Source organism: Pomacea canaliculata, linkage group LG7 (genome assembly GCF_003073045.1).
Source record: "Pomacea canaliculata isolate SZHN2017 linkage group LG7, ASM307304v1, whole genome shotgun sequence".
Lineage (NCBI taxonomy): Eukaryota > Metazoa > Mollusca > Gastropoda > Architaenioglossa > Ampullariidae > Pomacea > Pomacea canaliculata.
Window position 1 is genome coordinate 11351791 of NC_037596.1, and position 23234 is coordinate 11375024.

The following is a 23234-nucleotide window of genomic DNA, read 5'->3' on the forward strand; positions in this document are numbered from 1 at the left end:
CAAAGGATAGTATATATACTATATATACAGTACTGGGTAAAACTGACTTAACTATATTAGTCCGGCCCTCTTAAACCATCCCAATTTCTCATGCGGCCCCTTGGGAAAATTAATTTCCCACCCCTGGTCTAGAGCATACTATAAATATTAAAATATTATTTTTCTACAATTAGCTTAAAAGCATCATAAAAGCACCATGCAAATCTTTTAATTTCTGATGGAAACAAACAATTTACACTGTTGAAAACTTTTCAACACTCCAAAATACTTAAAAGCATATTTTATTGTAAAAAAATGGATAAAACAATATCTATAAATACATAGAGATTATAATGAGTTTGTATAGGGCAAGATAGCTAATTTTTAATCCTGGTAAAATTTTATAGTTAAGACGGGAAATAGTCTTCTATTTTCCCGAATGCAAATTCATTTGTAATTGAATAGCAAGGGAGATAATATGTAGAATGTTGTACAGTAATAAGTAAGAGCGTAGCTTTCCAACAAGAGACAGGTCATTTTGTAGAATATTTTTTCCAAGAAAATTGGATATTTTATTTGTTTTCTCACTTGTTGCAACATCTGGGTCCACCTGTGCAATATTGCTTACTTATTATTATTATTAATAATAATCAGTGAAGATTCGTGTACTTCTTGCAGTGTAGATTAAGGCACATGAACCAGAAGATGGTATATCCCTTGTCATCCTTGTACATCCTTACTACAGGACTTATGTCTCTTGTCTTTCATCTCAATTTTGAATAGTTGATGTCTTGTTAGCGATAACACACTCTGTCACAAGCTTTAAAAATGTCTTGAAGTTTTGTAGATATCCCTAAATAGACTTCATCAAATGTTTTACCGCCAATTATCAGAATTTCACCTTACTCTTGACACAAAGTTTATATTTTGTGATATGGATTTGAATCCTGTAGGGGAATCAACATCCTCCGTACGGTTCACACTGCGAAGAGGAAAACATGAGTGTTTAAGTGCTTATGAAGCAGTTCGCACTGTCTACTGCTATTATTATCGGTGAAGGACAAGAGCAGCCTACATCGTGTGGTATCCACCTGCTCCAAAGTCGTTGGATCCACCCAGAGTTCTCTTCAGGATCTGTATAACAGGAGGACTCTTCTGAAAGTGTCTGCCATCCTTCGTGATGACAGGCATGCTCCTGTCGGGTGAACTTGTCCAGCTCCATCAGGTCGCCGATATAGTATGCCTGCATGCAGGACAAACCGACTGCGGCTGTCTTTTGTTGCTTCAGCCGTCAGACTTTTGAATGGATTATGAATGTGATGTGCATGCGATCATGTATGACTTTAATCGAGCTGGTATGATTGACTGCAACACGACTGCCTGTGGGTTGATATATATAATCGAGCTGCAACTGAATTGCCCTCTAGGGATTAATAAAGTATTATCTTATCTTATCTTATCTTATCTTATCTTATCTTATCTTATCTTATTTTCTCCAGCACTTTTGTCAAAGACACCTGCGACAGCGATCTGAAAGTAAATAAAATACAAAGTATTGTAAAAAAATATGTTAGACTTTTAAATACTAGAAAGATTATTAATACAAAGTTAAGGTCATCAAATTTTTTTTCCTTTGCTTCTTTTCCCTCTTTCTGCTTTTATTTGTTCCATTCTTTCTTGTGAAGAGTTTAAGAGTTTAGACTGGAACTGTCATCGTTCAGAATATTTTTAATAAACCAAAACATTGAAAGTTGTTTCTAGCTATTACTGGTATCAGATGTTAGTCATTAATGCAAAATAACATGACATTATAACTGGCAATGAATACAAGAAAAGGTAAAAACTCATTACAGGTAGTAACAGAATCAGGAACTGGAAAAATAGAACATTTGTATTGGAGAGATCAACATTTTTTTTAGCAAAGCTCCAAAGCCTTTTTATCAGCTTCGTTTATCTGATAATCCGACAATTGACAATATCTGCTGTGCAGTTACTTGGAAAAGAATGGAGTTTACCAGCATCAGTCTCTAAACAGTCAAGCATGTCAGGCTAAACATTTACTGCATTTTTATTTCTTATTTTTAATTAAATTTTATTAGTAATTAATATTTCTAGTAGGAAAGATGTAGTGATAAAGACATACCCAAAACTCGTAGATATTGATAAATATGGCCCAAATGTGTACTTTGACACACAACATAAAAATAAACTCTGGAAGATGTATTAAATGCTTATGGGGAATTCTATTATTAGTCAAGCCAGAACATTAGAGAGGTGATGGCAGAACCAATACATTTAAACAGTAGATTTCAGCTTGGCCAAGAAGTTATTTTTCTTTAAAAACTGGGTTAGTAAAGGGTTATATAGAATTCAACATTTTTATAATGAATCTGGTGTACTTCTGTCCCTGGATGGAATTAATGCCAAGTATGGAACAACAATAGATATAGTTAACATATATGGGATGTGCAAAAATAATTAAAAAATTTATACAGTCAGTGGCATTACAATTAGGAACAACACTGCACAAGAAACTTCAAAAGCTATTAAACTAATTAATTCTATAAAGAAAAGGTTCCAATATTATTACGAAATATTGACAGAAAGTACAATCAGGCCCAAATGTTGTGAAAAGTGGGAAAATAAATGGGGCTCAATTACCCTGGAAAATAATATTTTCAAAGGTTCAAGGAATAGAAGATATTAAACTGAGATGGTTTCAGTGCAGAATTACACACAGAATTCTAGGTACAAACTCCCTGGCAGAATATATGGGGGTAGAAGTTAATAAATAAATGTACTTTCTGTGGCAAGGAAAGGGAGACAATTGAACATTTATTTTGGCGCTGAAGGCAACCAAACTATTTTGGACAAGCTTAGAAAAGCAATAAGAGAAAAATGCCCTAAAAATAATAAATTAGCACTTAATGAATCTGTAATACTATTTGGATATGAAGCAAACTGTCCAATAGATAAGACGTTAGAGAATATACTACTAGAAGCAAAGTGGTTATATCTATAAATGTAAAATAGAGAAGAAACAGCCAGACTTAAGAGTTTTTTATGCTACAGCTAAATAGAAAATACAAGATTGAGGAATTTAGTGCACTTGTTAATATGAAATTGCATGAATTTATAATAAGCTGGGCTGATTATAAGAATTTTATGAGTTTATCTGGAAATATATAATTTCACGACTATGTTGTTTAATGTAAATTGCATGGTGCAACATATTAATCTAACACTAGCCAAGTGGACACCTTTCCTTCTTTCTTTCTTTCTTTTTTTTTTTTTTCCTTCCCGCTCTATCTCTTCTCTTCAGTTATGGATTTTGTCTAGCAGATAGATGTATTTTTAAAATTGTTGAATTTGTTGAATTTATGTGCACATGTTCATTGTTTATGTTGATATATGTATTGCTTAATAATAAAAAAAAAATTACTTTGCCTGTACAGTTTCACAAGTAAAGTATAACTGAACAATTTGTGTGTGATATTTCATTGTTTAAAAATTGCTGTTTTATATAGAAAATATTTTGGTTCTTCATGGTTAGCTGCTGTGAACAAAAATGGGTTGCTATTATTGCTCTGAATAACAGTTTGTTGGCTGTTGCCTCGAGATTAAATAAATTTGTAAATTTCTATTATGCAAACATTCCTACATAGTGAGGGTGTAGTTACTGTCATGTAATGAACTAGATCGAACAATTGTTTTCAGCTTTTACTAAAGCTTTTTCCTACTTTTGATATATACATATATATACATTTGCTGAACTTGTGTGAAAGATAATTTTTGTAACAAAGGAGAAACAAAGTTTTTGTGAGAACAGTATGGCTGCAGTTTTTGTGTCAGTCAAACTCTGAGTTATGCTGGAACAAACTGCACATTTCTGGAAATTGTTTTGCAGTTTGTGGTATGCAACCAATGAAGATGGAGGTTCTCTGTTAAAAAATTTTGCAATCACAACAGCATGATTGAGTCTGCACTGTGATGTCTCCAAGCGTTTATTGTAATCTAAATACTTGTTTTGCTAATCCTTCAGCCAGTAAATCAATTATTCAATCATCATCCTCGTAATCATTCATAATCATCCTCGTAATCATCATCACTATGTACTTGTACTTGTACTAATGGACTGCCTGCAGGCGATTTCTTTTCAACCTCTGGAACGAACGAATGATTGATACCTTATGTGCATATGATTGTATTATATTGCAAGATATTGTAATTTCTATTTCATGTATCCGTGAGACAAACAAAAAAAAAAAAAAAAAAAAAAAAAAAATTCTAGTAGGGTTCTGCTAGGTTTCTTCATTACAGAATCTTTTTGATCAAATCGCCTATTTAAGAGTCACATGGGTCTCTGATTGAAAATAACCGTCCTACACTGACAAAACAATCTGTAGCTTGCAGGTGATAAATTAGGAAGGGTAAAAGATATCGAAATAAAATTATTAAACTTTAATTATTTTACATAACACGTTTAAAGTACATTTAATATCTCTCACAAGTACAGCACCTTTACACAGTTCAACTCAGTGCTTCCTTAGATTGACCATGTACTTCAGTAGGAATACTACTGGTGAAACCACTGGAGATAACATCGGGTACAGCATTTGATATACACATGCGGCATAAAAAGCAGCTGTCATGCCTAATGATGGGTGATGAAGAAGTGCATTTTCCCTTTGGAGATAGTCTGAAACATTCAGAAATCATTTCTGGTGCATCATAAATATAAATACTTATTACTTCTGCAGGGTTTTTGAATGTAATTATTGGAATAGTGGAAGATTTTGAGCATGTGTAAAATTTTCTAGGAAAGTATAACTAAGATAAAATGTGATTTAAGTAAAAAACGAAGTTTTGATGCCGTTGTCCTTAATCTGCTCACAATCATTTCACTATAGATTGACGTGAATACCTTTATAATCTTGATCCAAAATGGAGAAAATCAGAACCACCAAAGTTTAGAAATTGTGTATAAAGTGCATAGAAACTAAGGTAATTTTTCGCTGTAGTTCTTGACTGACTTAATTGTAAAAATTTGGAGACGCTTTGGCTACATGATATGCAAAATTGGGTAAGGATAGGTCTTTTGTGATAACTTTCATCTTAAAGCCCAAACTTCATTGCGCTTCTCAGAGTCTCGAACCCACAGAGAGGCATGGAATTACCATTTGTGCTAAATGCCTTCAGCTTGATTTTGCAGATAGGTGGAATAGCAAATAACATCTAAAGATGTTTCACAGACACTGAAATCGCACAATCAATGCTAATATTTTGTACTAGTATTTAGCAAACACAAGACCCCACGTTCGTTTTAGTAGCAGTAATGTCGGTCTAATACTTACAGCTGCGTGGGTAATTCAGGAGCTGAAGCTCAATACGTTCCCACCTGATTGAATACAAAACTGGGAATGTAAGAGATATGCACAGTTTATACTTATTGTGTAAACAAATCAAATCCAATTATCTTAGTTCACTTCTGTATATTACATTGTGTCATAAATTTAGATGATTCACAAATTACCTGTTTCTTTATCTCTACTACCCTATATTCGAAGTGTTTCTTACCTTCACGTAACTGAAAGAAAGTCTATCATTATGCAAAATAATGATTAAAATGATGTTTTATGCATGACTTTAAAAATAGAGGTGTGTCAAATGGCAATATCTACAACCAACACCAAATTAAGGCAAATAACTGTTGACTGTTAAAAGTTTTAGAAATATGTAAATTTTATGCATGATTAAAAATGACAAATATAGGACAAAAATGTCTTATGTCTACGAGGAATTATTATTATTATTACTACTACTACTGTCAGCTTAGCAACTAACAATTACAAATGAACACTGTTGAAGTGATACCATTTACAAAAAAATCCAAAAGCATTTTGAACCCTAATGGACACTATTAAGAATTTGTGCCAAATTATGTGATCACACGTTTATAATTCACTTCTCCTGTTTCTACCGATATAAATATCTTGTTTTTAGTTTTCTGGTTGATTGGCAGATAGACAAAGTACGACTCACTGATCCCAAAGGATGAACACGCATGGAAGAAGGATCACCAAGCATAATATTTTGGTCACAGCTGGAGATACGACGGGATGTTGCAGTAGGAATACGACTAAGAATACGCATGTGGCTATATTAACCATGCTCATGCAAAACAGTGCAAACTTCATCATTGTTTGTTCCCCTTCGTGAATACCTGGAACATAACATTAATATTTCAATAGCATTAATTTTTTTTATAAATTATTTCTGCTAGTTTTTCTTGTATTTTTATTTACTAGTGATGGAGATTTTTAAATTAATGATAGTAGAGTTAATTGATGTATCTTGATATTTTAGCCTTATGAGCAAGCTCACAGCGCTTTTAAATAATTGTAGTGAACATAACCAGGTGAAATTACAAAAGCCATCTAAGACGACAGGAAGGCAAGAGATAAGACTTTGAACGGGTAAAAGTGTGGTGCTATCTGTTTTGTTACTGACCAAAGAGACCGACTACAGTAGTCCATAATTGTGTTCTTGGTTAGAGATGTATAGTGAGTGGGTGTTATGAGTGCATTGTTCGTGTTAATGATTTTGATGATGAAGATGATGATAAAGATGATTGGTGATGATTGATGATGATTGATGATAATGATGATTTATTTATAGTTATTATTATCATGGATTTGGCAATAGTTAAGGACCTTAGCTCAGTGGGAATATTTTAAGTGTACAATAACAAGTGATAGAGTATGATATGAAACCAGATTATCGAAGTATTTGTAGAACAAGTGTGTACTGTACATGACAAACTGGGGATGTTCTCACAAATGTAAGTACGAAATCAGACAGCTTTCCAAAGTCTAGACACGAGACATCACACACCTGTTACACTTTTGGAGCATACTTCTTATACTTACCATTTCCAGGGTTATGTTGCTCCCTATGATGTTCTACAATTTTCAACCTGATAAGATTCAAAATGTTATTGTAAAGCTAATTATAGATGTATTAAAAGTTTTATTGTGTAAATAAACTGACATATCATGGTCTTTTTGTGCTAGCTAGTATTATAAATTTCTCTCTCGGACGTCCACTTTTAATTCCGTTTCTTAGTTTTACTCTCTTTTTGCTTCGGAAGTCATTTTTCTTATACGAATCATTTTATGTAAAACACAAAAAATTAGAGTTTCTTAATAAATGGGAAACTTAACAACCTAATACTAGAAGTACTAACAACAGAATAAAACGAGAGCAAAAACATTTAACAAATTGTTTTTTCTGATTTAGAGAGATTTACCAGCATTCTCTAAAATTCGTCTTTCAAATTTATTTTGCAGACAAAAGACTTATCTTATACATTGGAATACATGCAATAAATAGAATTCCTACTTTCTTTGTAAGAGCCGTTATTGTCGTGGAAGTTTTGTAATACACAGATTCTTCAATTTTATACTAAATTCTAATCGGCATGCAGCATATAGTGTGCAAGTACATATACTATGGCTACTTTTCTGCTTTTATCATTATTAATCGTTCGTATGTGTGGACATATATGGCTAAACATAAAATTAGACCCACAATTTAACTCACTGCTTCCATGAGATGAAAATGCATGGAACGAGCGCTATCACCAATGATGTCACTAGGCGTACATGGGATACCACAGAGAAAAGTGATGTGAACACAAATGCAGCTAAAATCGCAATGGTCCTGGCAAACATTATGTACTCCAAAAATGCTGTTTCCATTTCGAAATTACCTAAAACATAAAAATATACATTTTAGGTAACAGCATACATATTTTTTTGTTTAGTCAGAGTAACTGTTATTGTTCTTACAAATCAAACATGTTTCACCTTTGTTAGTTTTTGTGCGTACAAAGAGACTTTCTGTCGACCTCCGACCTTTCTTAAAAAGGGGAGCAACCAGTCTAGTGGTTAGAACTGGAGCATGCAAAATTATTTGGTTTGATGCATTTTAGAAGAAGATTACTTAATTTTTTGCCCAGATGTGAAATAAGCACCTGACTCCATAGAAGTAAGACGTAGAGGTTGAGGTCTCGACAAAAGTTTTCCGACGTAGAAATTTGAGACCACTATAATAGTAAAATGCATCGTTTGACTAACAAAAGCAGGAAATTTTTTAAACAATCTAAAACCTAAACCACAAGAATAGAGCTAAATACTGACAATTCCTGATGAAAAAGTCTGATACTTACTAAACTCCCTTTTAGGGCTATCAAGCTGTACGAAATGTCTCCACCTGATTAAATACAATTTACAAATAATGTATCGTGGCTTCATTATGTTAACAAGTCAAAGTAATCGAGATTATTTGACAAAATGCATACTGTTGCCCCAAATCACAAACTTGTATTATAACAACAAAAAAACAATAACAACAAACATGTGATTAATGTAGTACATAATCAGACTCATCAGCAAGATGACTCTCAGACTTAAGACCAGCAGAAGACATGAAAGGAATACAAACTGCTAAAGAAAAACTATTAGGCAGGCGAATAATAAAATAGATAATAGATAAATTGATAGATTTTCTTTTGTTGATTCAAGAACATAGCCCCAGCAGGGGTGGGAGTATATATCAAAGTAACTACACAACACTTAACTTTGCTGCATATACAAACCAGTAATAAAGATTATCAACTTCTATACACACTTGTACCAAGGAACTCTAGACATATACATGCACTTTAAACAACATATATGAATATACCTTCTCTCACACACACAGACACTCACACAGAAAATCTAACTCATAGACCATTATCCTAAGCCCCAACACTGTATATGAAGTATCATAACATCTTAAAAGAGAAAACATCCTGACGGACATTATCTGTAAAAAAACTTTGCTAGTACCAATATTATCACACCTTACAATACCCTTTCCCCCAATCACACACCTATATATATATAGAGAGAGATAACAACTCACTTTTTCGAAAAAAGGAATCCGTATATCATGTAAGATAACCCCGTGGATGCCAATAACACCAAAAAGGATAACATAACCCCAACATAGAGACATAAAGAGTAACAGGTGATTCCCAGTAAAGTATTTTGCATGAATACTGTTTCCTTTGCAAAAGTCTCTGAAATATAAACACAAACAAGTTGAATAAAAAAATTAAATTGCATTTATTATAATTTATTTTCGTTTGTTTGATTTGTGGAAATCATCGATCTGATATAGCTTTTATTGAAAGTTAAGTCTTTCGGGTCGTAAGTTTTTTTTTAATTAAACAATACTCATGGCTATTAATAAACAGGTGGGTTAAGTTTAATTACAAGATACTTTACAAGATAAGAGAAGACACTTCCCAATATATTTGAAGTGATAAATGAACTAATCTTAACACAAATAAAGTGGTTGATTAAACATCGGCAAAAATTAAAGTTTGCGGAATTAATTACATTCGCACACTGTTTCCCTGCTGGAAATATTGTAATTAAAATATCAATAATAATAAAAAGACATATCACACAATATAATACTTACGGAAAAGAAAGAGATTCGGCCCTTTGATTTTTCGTCTCCACCTAATTTTAAAGGAATGAGAGAAATGTATTGACCTCACTGTGTTAAAATGAAATCAAACAATAAAACTGGACTTATGAATCATTAGCTGTATAAGTATTGAATGAACTTCTTTAGGTCTTACTATTTTATCATATCTTTCTTTTTGTTTTTGCCATCTTTAAACAATATTGACTATGGCAAAGTATTCTGTTTATATGGTAAACTAACAGTGACTATGAGAAACTATTCTAAATATACCTGATCTTCTGTCTCTGACCATTCCTTTTTATCTGACAGTATTTGATGTCTGATCTGCTAGATATCTAAAATGAAGTATTGCTCACACATCAACCAGCCTATTTGCCATTAATTTTGATGTATCAGTAAGCCCATAAGGTTACTCCTGAAGTGAGACACTAATTATATATGTATAGAAAAGGAGGATAGAATTCAGGGCTTCTGCTTACGCAAAAAATTGCGTACAGTACGCATGGTCCCAACTAGAAAGGGATGCCCAGGACCGGGTCCGATGGCGGCGTGTGGTTGCGGCCCTATGCTCCACTGGGGGCGAATATGAACGAAGAAGAAGACGCATTAAAAGTTCGGAGGACCCCTTCAATTTTCGTCAATGGGGTCCCAGGGGACCCCTTCAAATTTGGGCGAAGAACAGATACAAAATTGGGTAGGTGTAGTGTCTGACATCGTAGACCAACCTATTATTGTCGTCTGCTGCAAGGTGAGAGTAGCTTCCCTTGCACTGAGTTTGTTTTCCCTTACCAAGAAGAGTTCCATTAAAGGCCGATATCTTCCCACCGGGGGGAAATGAAGGGTATCGTCCGTGCGAGGGAAGGTAGGAGTACACGAGGTGCGGACTGCCATCGGCCAGTCGTCTTCAATTACTACCCGCACAAAAGGCGGGGTGGACATCACAGGCACTGCCGACTTGCATGGCAATAAATCGTCTCCCTCACCCAGTACTTGCGGTAGGGTCTGAGCGTTGATGCGAAACGACTTCTATCTGAACATTCTGTCGGGGTTAGGACTGACTGTATTCTCCACAAACAAACAAAACTAGAATTTATAAAGGAGAGAAGAATGAACAGCGCAAATGACACAAACATAAAACCAACTGAATTGATCGCATAATGGTCGGGATAGATAAGCGAAGAAAGACACAGTGGGCACTATGTTGGAGTCGTGAATTGTTGGCCATTTGTCAAAGTTCAAAGACTGGACTCAAACCGAGGTGTACTTTAGGTCAGTCATCAGGAGGAATGAACTGAAAATATTAAATATTATTATCCCCTCTTATGAGTAAAGAAAGATGTAAGGAAAGACAGTATGTTCAGATAGAAGCCGTTTCGCCTCACTTTTCTTTGACCCTACATCAAGTACTAGTCGGCTGAGAAAGGCGTTTTATTGCTAAATATAGTTTGCAACTGAAACTCGTTTAATTTATTTGTACAGTTTCAAACACCTTCGATCCCCCTTCATCTCATGATTAACGTAACATTCAGAATCCACTGAAAGTCACTGAGCTGTGGGCGTCACGTCATGCCGAGGTTCGCTTTTCTACCTTGCACCAGTTTTTTTTCCCAACTTTTATACTTTTAGCAACGTGCCACCTCTCGTTGATGTTTCTTACAACCCTAGTTCTCACTAACTTATTAATTGCCAGGTTAGGGTCGAGAACTTCCTCTTGAATGATGGCATCTGAGGCATTCATACTTTCATACATCCTCTCCCATCCACCACCAGGTGCAGCTTATTCAACTTATTTCAAAGATGTCGTTGACAGCGTGGTTAAATTCATTGCCTTAGAAATGGAAAGAAAGTGAGCACCCCAAGTACAGTGAGCATAAGCACATCACAGATGCTTGCACAGACATCATGGCACAGAAATCTCGCCGTTTCTGACTAGACATTACAGTGCTTTGTGTGCCTGAAAGGCAGTTGAACAAAGTATGTTGATTTGTTGATTTTTTTTCGCATTGTAAAGGGACCCCTTAGAAATCTGAAGAAGGGGTCCCTAGGACCCCAAAGAATTTAGCCTTAGCAGAAGCCCTGATAGAATTATATATATATACTGCTCACTCTTGAATGTATGTAGTTGTGACTGAAAACAAGGACGTGACAAGCGATATGTAAAGGACACTCGCCTCACCAAAAAGGGTTAGTATTTCATACAGCTGAAGTGATGTGTCATCATCTGAAACTAAAAATGTTCATATTTCAAATTTTATTTTAATAAAATTAATATATAATGGTCTGATTAATTGTGACTAAGAAAACTTTCTTTGGTTACAGCGAGCTGCGAAATAGGCGTTTACAAAGACCTTACAAGGCTTAGCCAAATACAAAGGAAATGGATTTCGAAAATAATGTGTTAAAGATCGTATTATAAAACTGCAATGTAACTGAACACTGGTGTATGTTTTGAGATGGAAAACTAGAAACTGCAACCTAAACGTTAAACCTACAAAAGTTTCTGTTGGTTACATCAGTGTAAGATTTATGTCCACACGTGTAATTTATACGGGTATAAGGCTGTGTGTGAGCGTGCACGTATGTATGTGTATTTAAGATTCATTTATGCTTTTTTTCAAACCTGTTAATTTCTCTTCTTTTCTTTATGCCATTCTTCTGTTCTCACTAAGATGAAGTAACATTCGGGTATAATGATCTTAATGGCCATAAATGTTTCATAATAAAAGAAGTTCATGATTAAAGCATTCTTTTGATCTTGTTAACCTGTCTGACTTTTCCATAGCTGACTGTGTAAGTTATCTTCTGAAGCGGATTGCATTGTTTTTTTCTCAGCTTAATGACTTTAATGACGCCGACTTCTATATATTTTGTGCACTAAACAGTGTCTTCTTGTTGTATAAAAATTTTATACTTTTTATATTTAGTATACATGTGTGGAGTCAGGCGTTCCCGACAAACCTTTTGTCGAGGCCTAAACCTCTACTCGTTACTTCTACGGAGTCCGGATCAGTAAACAAAACTAGAATTCAATAAGAGTAACGTTTCGTTTCCATGAATAATACTTGATACATGTATGGAAGTTTTATCAGGCTGAATAGTATCTTTTCTAAATGATGCTACCCAACGAAAGACAATAAATCATAATAGAAATTCTTCTAAGATGTTTCCCATTCCAGCGCTAGAATTTCAGTTATCATTAAACCTGAACTTTCACCTGTATAAAATCTCCTTCCAATATTCATGTTGGTAATTCTTTCAGGTACCAATGCGATATAAATAACGCTTTTCTCAAACGAGAAGAACATTTGAGAAGAACATTCGTCTAGTTGCCTGAATTACACATTCAGTAAGATTTTATCCCTCCCACTTGCCATTTGATCTGTATATTTTCGGAAAATCCTCTATTTGAGGCAACGGAGGCAACATTTTTAGCACGTCTTTAACACATGTTTATCTGGGAGTGTTATCGATAAAGCAAACATAGCATTTTAGAAATAACAGTAATAATACATGAAACAGCTTGCGGCACAAATTCGTGATAACATGAAGAAAATACCTTTGACACAGTCCACTTGCACAGGTAGACATGATGTAAATATGATTGCACAAATCCAAGCAAATGTATCCATTGTGAGCACCTGAAGAAATAAAGCAACAAAAGCAATTTTAGGCATAATACTTTAGCAAATAAACTAACTTATTTTTTAAATCCTGTTTTTCTTCAGTGTTTCAGAACACAGAAAAGGTGCGTGCGGTGAAATTTAGTAGCAGACTATGTGGACATTGAGAAGGCATTTGACAGAGCAGACAGGGACTTCATCTGCCTAAGTTCAAAAACAGTATCCAGGGGTTGTACGAAGACTCGTCCTGCCAAGCTATCCACAACTGCAAACTTACTAAACCTTTCATAAAGAAGACTGGCGTAAGACAGGGTCCTTTATTATCACCAACAATCTTCCTGGTGGTTATAGACTAGGTTATGCGCAAGACAACCCAAGACATCAACACCGGTATCCAGCGGATCTTCACCAAACAGCTAGACTACCTTGACTTTGCAGATGGCATTAGTCTCTTATCTCATCGGCAGCAGCATGCCCAAACCAAACTGAGTAGGCTACCAGAGAAAGGGGAAAAGACTGGCTTAAAGGTCGACAGAAGTGATGAGAATCAACAACAAGCAGGAACTCCCAATCCAACTTCAAGGTGAGAAAATCCTCGAAACAGATCGCTTCGTGTATCTGGCGAGCATTGTCAAGAAGGACGGTGGAGCAGACGATGACATTAAAAGCCGCATCAACAAGGTCAGGTATGCTTTTAATAGCCTATGCCCCATCTGGAACTCCCGAGCATGATCCTTCCGCAGTAAGACCCGCATCTTCAACACCAATGTGAAGGCTGTCCTACTGTATGGTTCTGAAACCTGGAGAGTGAAAAACTTCATTATTAACAACAAGCTCCAAACCTTTACCAACCGAACTCTACGCCATATGCTGTGAATACGATGGCCTGAAATATTTCCAACAGCAGCATGTGAAAAAGAACCAGCCTTAGCCAAGACATCAAAAAGCGCAAAAGGACTGGATAGGACACACGTTGAGCAAACCAGCTGACACCTCTGCCAAGCAGACTTTTGGCTGGAACCCTCAGGAGTTGAGGAGAGTTGAGAGACCAAAGCAGACTTGGAAAAGTATAATAGAGAGCGAGGTAAAGGACATCGGAACCACATGGGGCCAACTGAGGGAAAGGGGCTGCCCTAAACTGGGTCCGCTTGCGAGGTGTTGTTTCGGCCCTAAGCTCCTCGTGGAGTAAGTAGGACAAAAACAACATTCGTTTTTCTTCATTAAAAATTAATCAACGTGTGGAACAGATTCCAGCTTGAGCTCTAGTGTTGCAAAGCCAGATTCGGTTGCTGCTTACTAGGCGCCTGACTAGTTTTGATCGAATATCGTTACTTTTCGCTCTCTGGCATGTACTTCGTAGCAGTTTTAGTTGAGTAAAAGTACGGAGTCAGCATATTTTTAGCATTAAATTCTGCCATCTATGTGAACAAAATTGTTTCCATCAACAGCTGAAGTGTGTGTTCAGAATGGATAGCAAGCAATCAGATGAGATAACCCGCTGTGAGCATTGTGCGCCCAAAATCGCGAGAAAAGCGTGCGGTGGCTGTTACTGTGTTTAAGGCAGGAAAATTGAGAGCAAAAACCTGATTTAAAGCCGATTTCTCAGGTGGAGAGTAATATGAGATGTTCCCTGAACTCTGTGATGCTAGGCTCAGTTTTGAAAAGATAGATAACATAAGTATTTTACTTACGAAAGTCGTATCCACTAAATGCAGGGTTTGTATTTTCCCACAATACCTGGAATCAACGCTCTTGTATTCCAAAGATTAGTGATATTTACAAAAAACAAATGTTGGCTTTCGTGACTGGAAGTAAAAATTATGTTAAATACGAGCACCTACTTCCAGTTAACACAGACCTACTTTCAAATGACCTTTCCTTTTCTCCACGTTTCTGGATCCTCTTTACCCACACTCACAGTTTTTTGGTGGATACCGAGTGTCACACCCCAGTCGTTTCCTAAGTCACGCAGGACTAATCTCTGACTTCAGAGACGTGTTTTCATTGCCAGATATTTTGAAGTACATTTATTCAACCACTAAATGCATGAGTGGCTGCAGGCCAGGGCATTGTAGACAGCGGTGGAGCGAGTTCTTTAGGTTACTGGAGCGTGCGAAGAATAAGTGATCCTCACCCCACTTTCGGTCACCATCCGTAAAAAATAATTGCTCGTTTTCAATGAAGGCTTGTAGGACCACCTTCTACCCGAAGCAGTGATGCTTAGCTTCTTTGTAGCGCCTGCAGAAAGCGCTCTCGGTACTCACCTGTTCAAAGCATCACCATACGGAGCGTGCCCTACATTTAATATGTTGTGCCAAGCGAATATGGAAATATTGAAAGAAGAAGAGATAGTGTCAGATTGTGCGGTTGTTCCCCTGTGTAGCTTCGTGTTTTATTTACAGTTATAGCTGTACTTGTTTGAATCATTGTGGAATTGAATAATTGCATAAAAATCAAACAATTTCAATTTATCCACGTAGAATGTGCAGTCACAATTCAAAGTTTCCAATTCATTTCATTGTCAGGTGGTTCCCTTTCATTTAGGCTGCTTACATTCCATACCCTAAAATGGCCATTGGCTTTCTGGGAGTAGTATATTTGTATTCAAACAGGATCAGTAGTAACATCGCAAGTGAGTTTTTCTGGTGGAGATTAGCCTGTAAGACTACAACCTGCTATGAACCACTAAATAGTAAACCGCGTCCAAATAATGCATTGGGACTACACAACAGTGGTTAGTTACACAGAGGTCACTAGTTCAAACCACTGATCTAAACATCTATGGCTGGCTTTGCTGGAACCATCAAGATGAAACAATTTTAGTATCTGGAATAAATCCCACTATGTTTTTGCATTTTTTTTTCTAAAATTTAAACGCTTCATGCGTTGTAAAATGCTTTATTATTTTGTACACTGCATCGCTGTCCGCATTTCTTAACTTCGGTTCACAATGATCCCAAAGATATAAATGGATATTAAGGCGTTGCCCTGGGCAACATTGCAAGCTTAGGGACAAGCGTCTTGTCGCAGCAGCAGATGCGGCGTCGACATACCCCAGATGTTGCTTTACCCTGGGACTGTAGTTATAAAGCAGTTCTTGCTGTCTTCTTCTTGTTGGTTCAAAATTTAAAGGCTGCTCTACTTAAAGGTGATTTTACTTTAAAAGGATAGAGGTCTGGGGAATATTCGAATGGATACAAAATGGAAGGGGAATGGAAAGAGTGAAAAGGGAAGAGGCAACGATAGAGAGGAGGGCCAATGTTGATAAATGTTGCTGGTGTTCTCTTCTCTGCATTGAAGGTCGAAATTGCTTGCCAAGTATCTAGTGACAGTTTACTAAACTTGTTACCAGACTCCTTATGTTACACTAATGTTAAAGTGTTGACTTTCAGTTATAATTGTTTAATAAAGATCGTACTTTGGTTATTATTTTACAATTGACCTTTTTGTGTTGTAGATATGATCTTCAAGCTTGAGTAGCTAAGGCTCTGCATTTTATTAATAGCTAGATATTAAGATTGTGAATCTTTTTTGGGGGAAGGGGTGTCAGGCTACTGTTGCTTTTTTCATACAATGTTGCTTGTTTTTCAGCTCTAGAATGTACATCTTTCCGCCATCTTCGTAGTGAAAGAAAGTTTGCTGTTCCATTTAGCTTGTTAGATGGGTTTAGAGAACTATTCAGTTTTTTGTTTGTTTGTTTGTTTGTTTGTTTGTTTGTTCGTTTCTTTTTATTTTTAAGACTACGTCTGATGCACTTTCCAGTTCGTCTCTTCAATTTTTCACTGTACTGTATAATCATGTGTGGGGTAGAGAGAGGGGATAGGGCTAGCCACAGCTTCAAGTCAAATGATTCTTTTGAATATTATGGTATTCCCCGTGTAATCTCATTGTTGTTAGATATAATTGACTTGTAACAAGCAGAACACTTTTATGTTCCTGGTAAATTTCTTTCCTAGGTCTTTCGCTTGATTTTGTATTGTTCTTCTAGCAATGCCTTCAGCACTAGTTTATTACCTCTCTTTTTTTGAGAAATGTGTTGATGTTTATAATGTTTAAGCTAGGGTTATAAAGCGGTGGCAACAATGCCATAGGGTAAAGTGACATAAAAGAATGTTTGCGCGAACTGAACACCTCTTCACAACTTTGCAAACAAGACCCATGCCCTTGTTTTTCCAGTCTGCCCCTGGGCACCTTCCCCTTGCATCATATCTATGGACCACGAGGCTTTGCAAGACATGTGAGGCAGAAATCTCGCTTGTGTTATCATAATGATATCTTAATGTTATCTTCAGCCAAGTTATTTCAAGCTGTTTGAATATAAAAAAAGTAGTGCAATTAGGGGCACGCGTTGTGTGTCTGAGTTTAAAGCGATGTAGGTAAATGTTCACGTAAGTATTTTCCTTTCATACTTTATATAAATGAGATGCCAGAAGCGTCTGGCCCACGGACCGTGCACGCCCCTGGTCTGTGCATGATGACAGGAGACCTACATGCGTTTTGGTTGTTAAAAAAGATATACCTGGAACACTTTACTCTTATCAGGCTATAAAACATCACCATGTACAGAGAGCAGTCAAGCGCAGGACGCTTGTCCATTAATGTCTGTCATTAACATTTCATCTCAGCCTCCCATTGTCCGTAGCCTTTAGAGCAGGGGTGGGCAATTAATTTTTCCAAGGGGCCGCTTGAGAAATTGGGATGGTTTTAGAGGGCCGGACTAATATAGTCAACTCAGTTTTACCCAATACTGTATATATAGTATATATACTGGCGGGCGGGCCAGCGGGCGGGCCAGTCAGAGACAGGAGGCGGGCCGGAGGCGGCCCGCGGGCCGCCCCTTGCCCAAGCCTGCTTTAGAGTCTAGATAAACACCTTTCTCACATTTCTCATGCTCCACTCGCCATATTCTGCCCATCTCAACAAGCCAAGTTCTCATCTTCTCATTTGTTCTGTCTCAGCTAGGCTATCGTAATGCTCTTCTTGCTGGCTGTTCACAATACCTCACTGATAAGCTTCAGAATGTATAAAACTCATCAATCATTATTACTATATTATTATTATTAAAATATGCCAAACGAGAAAACCTCTACCATCTTACTTTTATCGCCCTGCAACTAGCATTTTTACTGTGTAATTTAGGCTGATGACCCCTAATTTTAATAATTGACTTCCTTTGCGTGTCATACATGTTTCTATGCCTGCCTCTCTCTTTGTCGTCATGTCGTCAACGATTCAGCTCGGACTGTGGATGTCTGATGGACAGTGCAGTGGTGGTCAGGGCGAGAGCGTCGCGTAAGAAACAGTCTAAAACCAAGACTAAAACGGGGGAAAAAAGTTAAAACCATACACAATCACGGCAAACAAACAGGCTTACTAGGCATAGGTAGCAAATAGCAGATAAAAAAAAAAAAAAGAGAGAGGACACCAGCACAGTCCACCGCCAAAACAAACTTGGCAAAACCTACCCACCAACAGAAAAAGAGAGCATAAAGAAAATAGACAATACCTGCTGCATCACAAGATAGCAACTCCCATTCCCTACACCCACATCCACCATACCCACTAACACCTCAATGACCCCTACCCTCACAGCGCAAAAATCACAGCAAGGTGGAAGCACTTTCCCTAAAAATCAACAATCGCTGACACTGAAGACCTCAGAGAACCTGCTTACTGAGGCCAATCATTCTATGGCACTCTGGGGGCTAGAGCACCGATTTTAGACAACTTTTTCAGGAACACACACATATGCGCGTACAGAGAGAGACGCATGCACAAAACCATAACCGCGCGCGCGCGCGCACACACACACATACACACAAACACGCACAAGTACGCATACGCGTCCACACAGTTAAAAAAAATCTTGATAAGATAGTGTTTAGTATTGCTAAAGCAGACGCCAAGTATACAATTCAAAAAGTCATCTAGGAATTTATCTATGAGGTGGAGTCAAACAGACCTCGTGCTGAAGATACGTACATCTAAACTTATTGCCGTCCCACTACCAAGTTGTTTAATCTAGGTATATTTCTGCGTGTATCCAAAAATACATGTATTTAAATATATATTTGTGTGTGTGTGTTTATGTAGATGTTTACCTTTACATATATGTAAAACATATATAAGCCAGTGGCTTATAGGCTTTGAACATAATTAGCATCTTTTAATTGTGTTAGGTTAATTGTGATTGGGGCCATTATGTAAAGATTTGCTAAAAACGTAGTAGAGCTCTCGAGTCACTATATGCAAATAAAATTACTGGTACACCACAGCTGCCACTGTCTTCCATGTGTCTTGATGCAGTCAGAAAGATGGCAAACAACATCACCTCAGACCAAACACACCCTCTCCATCCCAATCTTCAGCTGTTGCCCTCGGGTAGGCGCTACAAAGTGTCACGTGCGCGAAAAGCTGTCTCTTAGAGGTCCTTGTGCCAGCACTCATCAGCATCTTGAATAAAAGGAACAAGAACTCGTAGGGCCGCATTACCTTTTTCGAAAAAAATTACATCTTTATCTTTAGGAAACATTCCTCACCACCCACATGTTTGAAAGATCGATAGTGTCTTATTGATCCTCAATAGGATCTTCTCTGGAGATGACAGACGATGATGCATTGGATGAAGTTCATGTGTATGTGCGAGAGGGTATAGGTGTGCGTGCGTGTCAAATGTCGCTATGTGGGTGTGTGCGTGTTTATATATATATATGTTCACATGTATAAATTATTTTTTGAGCAAAGAAAAATTTCTGTCCTGGATTATGCTTGGCACAACAGCAAAGATTGATTGATTGATATCTCTAATTAATAACGCACTTTTGGATCAGGTGGACTGCATTTCATGTGCACAATTACTTTTAAAGCTCATCAGTCTCATGACAATTTTTATATCACGATTAATAAGTGGATGTAATGAGTTAATCAGTTCTTGTTTATACTGAAATCATTACATTGAATAGTTACAAATTTCATGCGAAATGGCTCAGTTCTACGAAGACGAGCTCTTAGCGTTGAACTACGACCTAGGAATAAGTTGGTCGGAACGGAATCTTGTACTGAAGACGAGTTGTCTATCGCAAGAAAAAAGAGAGATGACCGACGATACACCATCAGTGACAAAAACGGAAAGGTAAACAAGAAGGCACCTAAAAAAATGGATGTTTACATCTGTATCCGAAATTTTGCTTCTTGAAACTCATGCTCTTGAAAACTATAAAAATTTCTGTTCCTCAGGCTCAAAACATTTATTTTCGATTTTGTTTTCATTCTGCTTTATAAAATAGCTTGTGTTACGTGTGATTGTTTTAGGCCCTAAAAAAATAATATTACAATCCTAACTTTTAAAAAAGTACAAATTCGTTCTCTCTTATTTACTTATTTAGCAAATTCCTATGCTGTAAAGAGCTTGTTAAATTTTTGTGTCTTTGCAGGTGACAGTAGTGGAAAAAAAAACTTCAGTATTGAGCTTGAAGGTGTTTGTACCTCCACTGTCGGGTGCCTGGTCATACTACAGTATATGTCACTAAAAGCTTTATAAAAAAAAAAAAAACCTCTATAAAACTCGATCAGCAAAGGTCAATAATTTCCTGGAAGGTTAGTTCAACCAGTATTCAGTATAATTTGTGTTCAGTCAAATGTCGCAAACGAGGCAATAACGGACGACAACATTATGAATGTTTGGTTTAGACAGCCTGTGTTGTGTTGTTGTCATTGTATGTCAACAAATCGTACTAGTCTGTCCACATGAAATATTACATAGCTTTGCCTCAACATTGACAATCGGCACACTAACCATTGGTCATAAAAGTGTCACAGTTTTCTAATAATAATCATACCTCGCTATGTGCAATTGACTGCCACAATCCATGACTCATAAGAGATTTTCAAGGTGAGATAAACTTGCTTCGAGATTGGGGATGTGATTGGGCTTAGACTTTGAGTCTGTCGGCTGTGCACCCCAGTGTCGCCATATCGCCCACCCGTACTCCATCGTCTGCTTTTACAGGCCACGTATCTTCGTCCGTTATTACGTCATGGACTTATCCACACCAGGCCTTCCTTACATACAGCCAGTCACAACATTTAGTTCAGCTCAACATCTGGTCAAGACTTCTACATACCGAGGAGACTTTCACTTCCATGACCCGGTCAAGGGAGAAACCACCACACGAAGGAAAAAGACATAGGTAAGACAAAACATTCTTTTTCATTCCTCCCTTTGCTGACATTTCCTCCTGTCCACAGCCTGAATGAAACTGTTGGCCATCTCATGACAACCACACACAGATCGCTCGTCTCTCGCACTTTTCCGTCTCCTTCTCCATTTCCTTTCCCGTTCACAGCTAAAATATAACAGCAGGTGTGTGACATGGTCTCCTGTGGACAATGGTGACATATCCTTTCTGTCTAAACACAAGAACACACGAGCCTGATTATCTTCACATACAATCTGCTGACAAATCGCCAATAAAATCATGTTCATGTTTTAGGAAAAATCCTGGCGTCATGAGTACTTCCAGTATACTTATAACAACACAGCTAATTATATTTATGCCACTATCACAAAATAGCTGTACATTTATTGAATGGTCACCTTTTTTATTGACAAATTCATTTTTGTGGTCAGATGGTTCCTGTATTTTTACATGGGGGACATTTACTCACCCAAACGCGTTTGGAAATCCAGCGACTGCGTAAAATTATTTCTGCTTGTTTGCATCTCTCTGGCTTGGTATTTTACCTATTTAAACGATTTGCAAGAGCCTTAGAAACACGGTGAATCGTTCGAGAAACTGTCGACTTATATATGTGTGTTGATCGTATCTCCTACAACTATTTGAAAACATCCCGAAGAATAGAATGGAAAACATGACTCCAAAGGCTCGATTTCACCGTATTTTGTTATAGTTCACGATAACGATTAACAAGTTTAAGATCCATTTTGAAAAAGATATAACTTTCAAAAACAAGCTTCATATCGTCGTCCTATGCTTCTTCTCCAAAAATTATAAACGAAAACCGAGTTGCTGTGGACGCTCATAAGTTAGTCACTTTCTAGTCTGTAGCTAGCCATACCCGACTATCTACGAACCCTGTTCGTGTGCTGTACGTGTTATATATGTCGCCGTCTCAAATTGCATCGCGCACAAATGATCAGATCGTCAACACACATGCAGACGAATGACGAAAGTCATATGTCAGTCACGACAGGAAAGAAGGCTGAGTTGTAAGGGACATGTAAGGACAGAGATGCTCTGTCACTAGAGAAACACTCGTTGACAGACTGATGATTGAGTCATGAGTGAATGGTCACTCACGCTGGACTTTAACATGTGATGACTTGAATAACATGCACTGATCACACTGATACACATTTGTACATATGATCATTTACTGTACACAAATGTTATACGTTAGTATATACCACATACTAAGCAGCTGGTGGTTACAAATGTTGCAGTGTTAATATGTGAAGCTCCTGCAATCAAAGGGTTAAATGAGAAGATGGATGAAGTGTTGTGGAGGTGCTGGTGTTTAGCAGAGGGCACAGACAATCGCTGTCATGTTTTAGCGAGAACACTGGCAACAGACACTGCCTCCCACTGATGTGATGCTATTAAAGGGAGACCACTGTCAGCAATGTCCAGTCATCTGCCATCTGCTACACAACAGGTGAGACAAGGTGATCTGTAACGGACAATTAGAGTATAGAAAGGGTGACAGGAAAAGTAACAGCTTAAGGCTGTCACGGATCAGTCCGTGCCTCCACGTTTTAAAGTTAGTTTAATCCCTTCGCTGTTTGTAATGCATTGATGAGTGAGAGTATCAGGGAGATCACTCTAGCAAAGAATGTAGAGAAGCAGACGGCTTTGGCGGACATGAGAGTGGAAGGATATTGTGTGTTTTAATGTGAGCGTAGATCTTAAAAGTAATTCCTTGCCTAGACAAGGTTCCTTTTTCTTCTGTGTACGGACGATTGTAGTAGGTAGCGCACTTGTGATCGACGATTCGTCTAGATCTAATCTTTTCGTCTTCGGGAAGCGCCCAGCAGTGTGTAGACCGTGTAGACTGTGTGTACCGTGGGTTTCT

General features: G+C 37.2%; 1 protein-coding gene across 3 annotated transcripts; it reads right to left on the reverse strand.

The window, feature by feature from the left end:
* Nucleotides 1-176: 176 nt before the first annotated feature.
* Nucleotides 177-15834, reverse strand: LOC112569644. Of its 3 annotated transcripts, XR_003100491.1 has the most exons (13): nt 14834-15834; nt 13079-13160; nt 11629-11749; nt 9514-9554; nt 8950-9106; nt 8210-8253; nt 7582-7750; nt 6909-6955; nt 6022-6202; nt 5334-5377; nt 4499-4678; nt 1471-1509; nt 177-1028 (listed from the first exon to the last, which is right to left on the reverse strand). XR_003100491.1 is itself a non-coding variant. In XM_025247504.1 (12 exons), exons 2-11 carry the CDS (start codon nt 13149-13151, stop codon nt 4515-4517), a joined length of 1041 nt encoding a protein of 346 aa, XP_025103289.1. In that variant the 5' UTR covers nt 13152-13160; nt 14834-15834; the 3' UTR covers nt 1359-1509; nt 4499-4514. The 3 variants fall into 3 exon arrangements, 2 of the variants coding, with proteins under 2 accessions (XP_025103289.1, XP_025103288.1); XM_025247504.1 differs by lacking the exon at nt 177-1028 and having other exon boundaries at nt 1359-1509; XM_025247503.1 differs by lacking the exons at nt 177-1028; nt 1471-1509 and having other exon boundaries at nt 3816-4678.
* Nucleotides 15835-23234: the final 7400 nt, after the last annotated feature.

Excerpts from the sequence above, each read along its gene's own strand:
- LOC112569644 (XM_025247504.1), bottom strand. The coding sequence starts at position 13,151 with ATGGATACATTTGCTTGGATTTGTGCAATCATATTTACATCATGTCTA. Across the intron at positions 9,555-11,628 it reads ACAACTACATACATTCAAGA|GTGGAGACGAAAAATCAAAG; the intron begins GTGAGCAGTATA and ends CTTTAAAATTAG. Across the intron at positions 9,107-9,513 it reads GCCGAATCTCTTTCTTTTCC|AGACTTTTGCAAAGGAAACA; the intron begins GTAAGTATTATA and ends TTTATATTTCAG.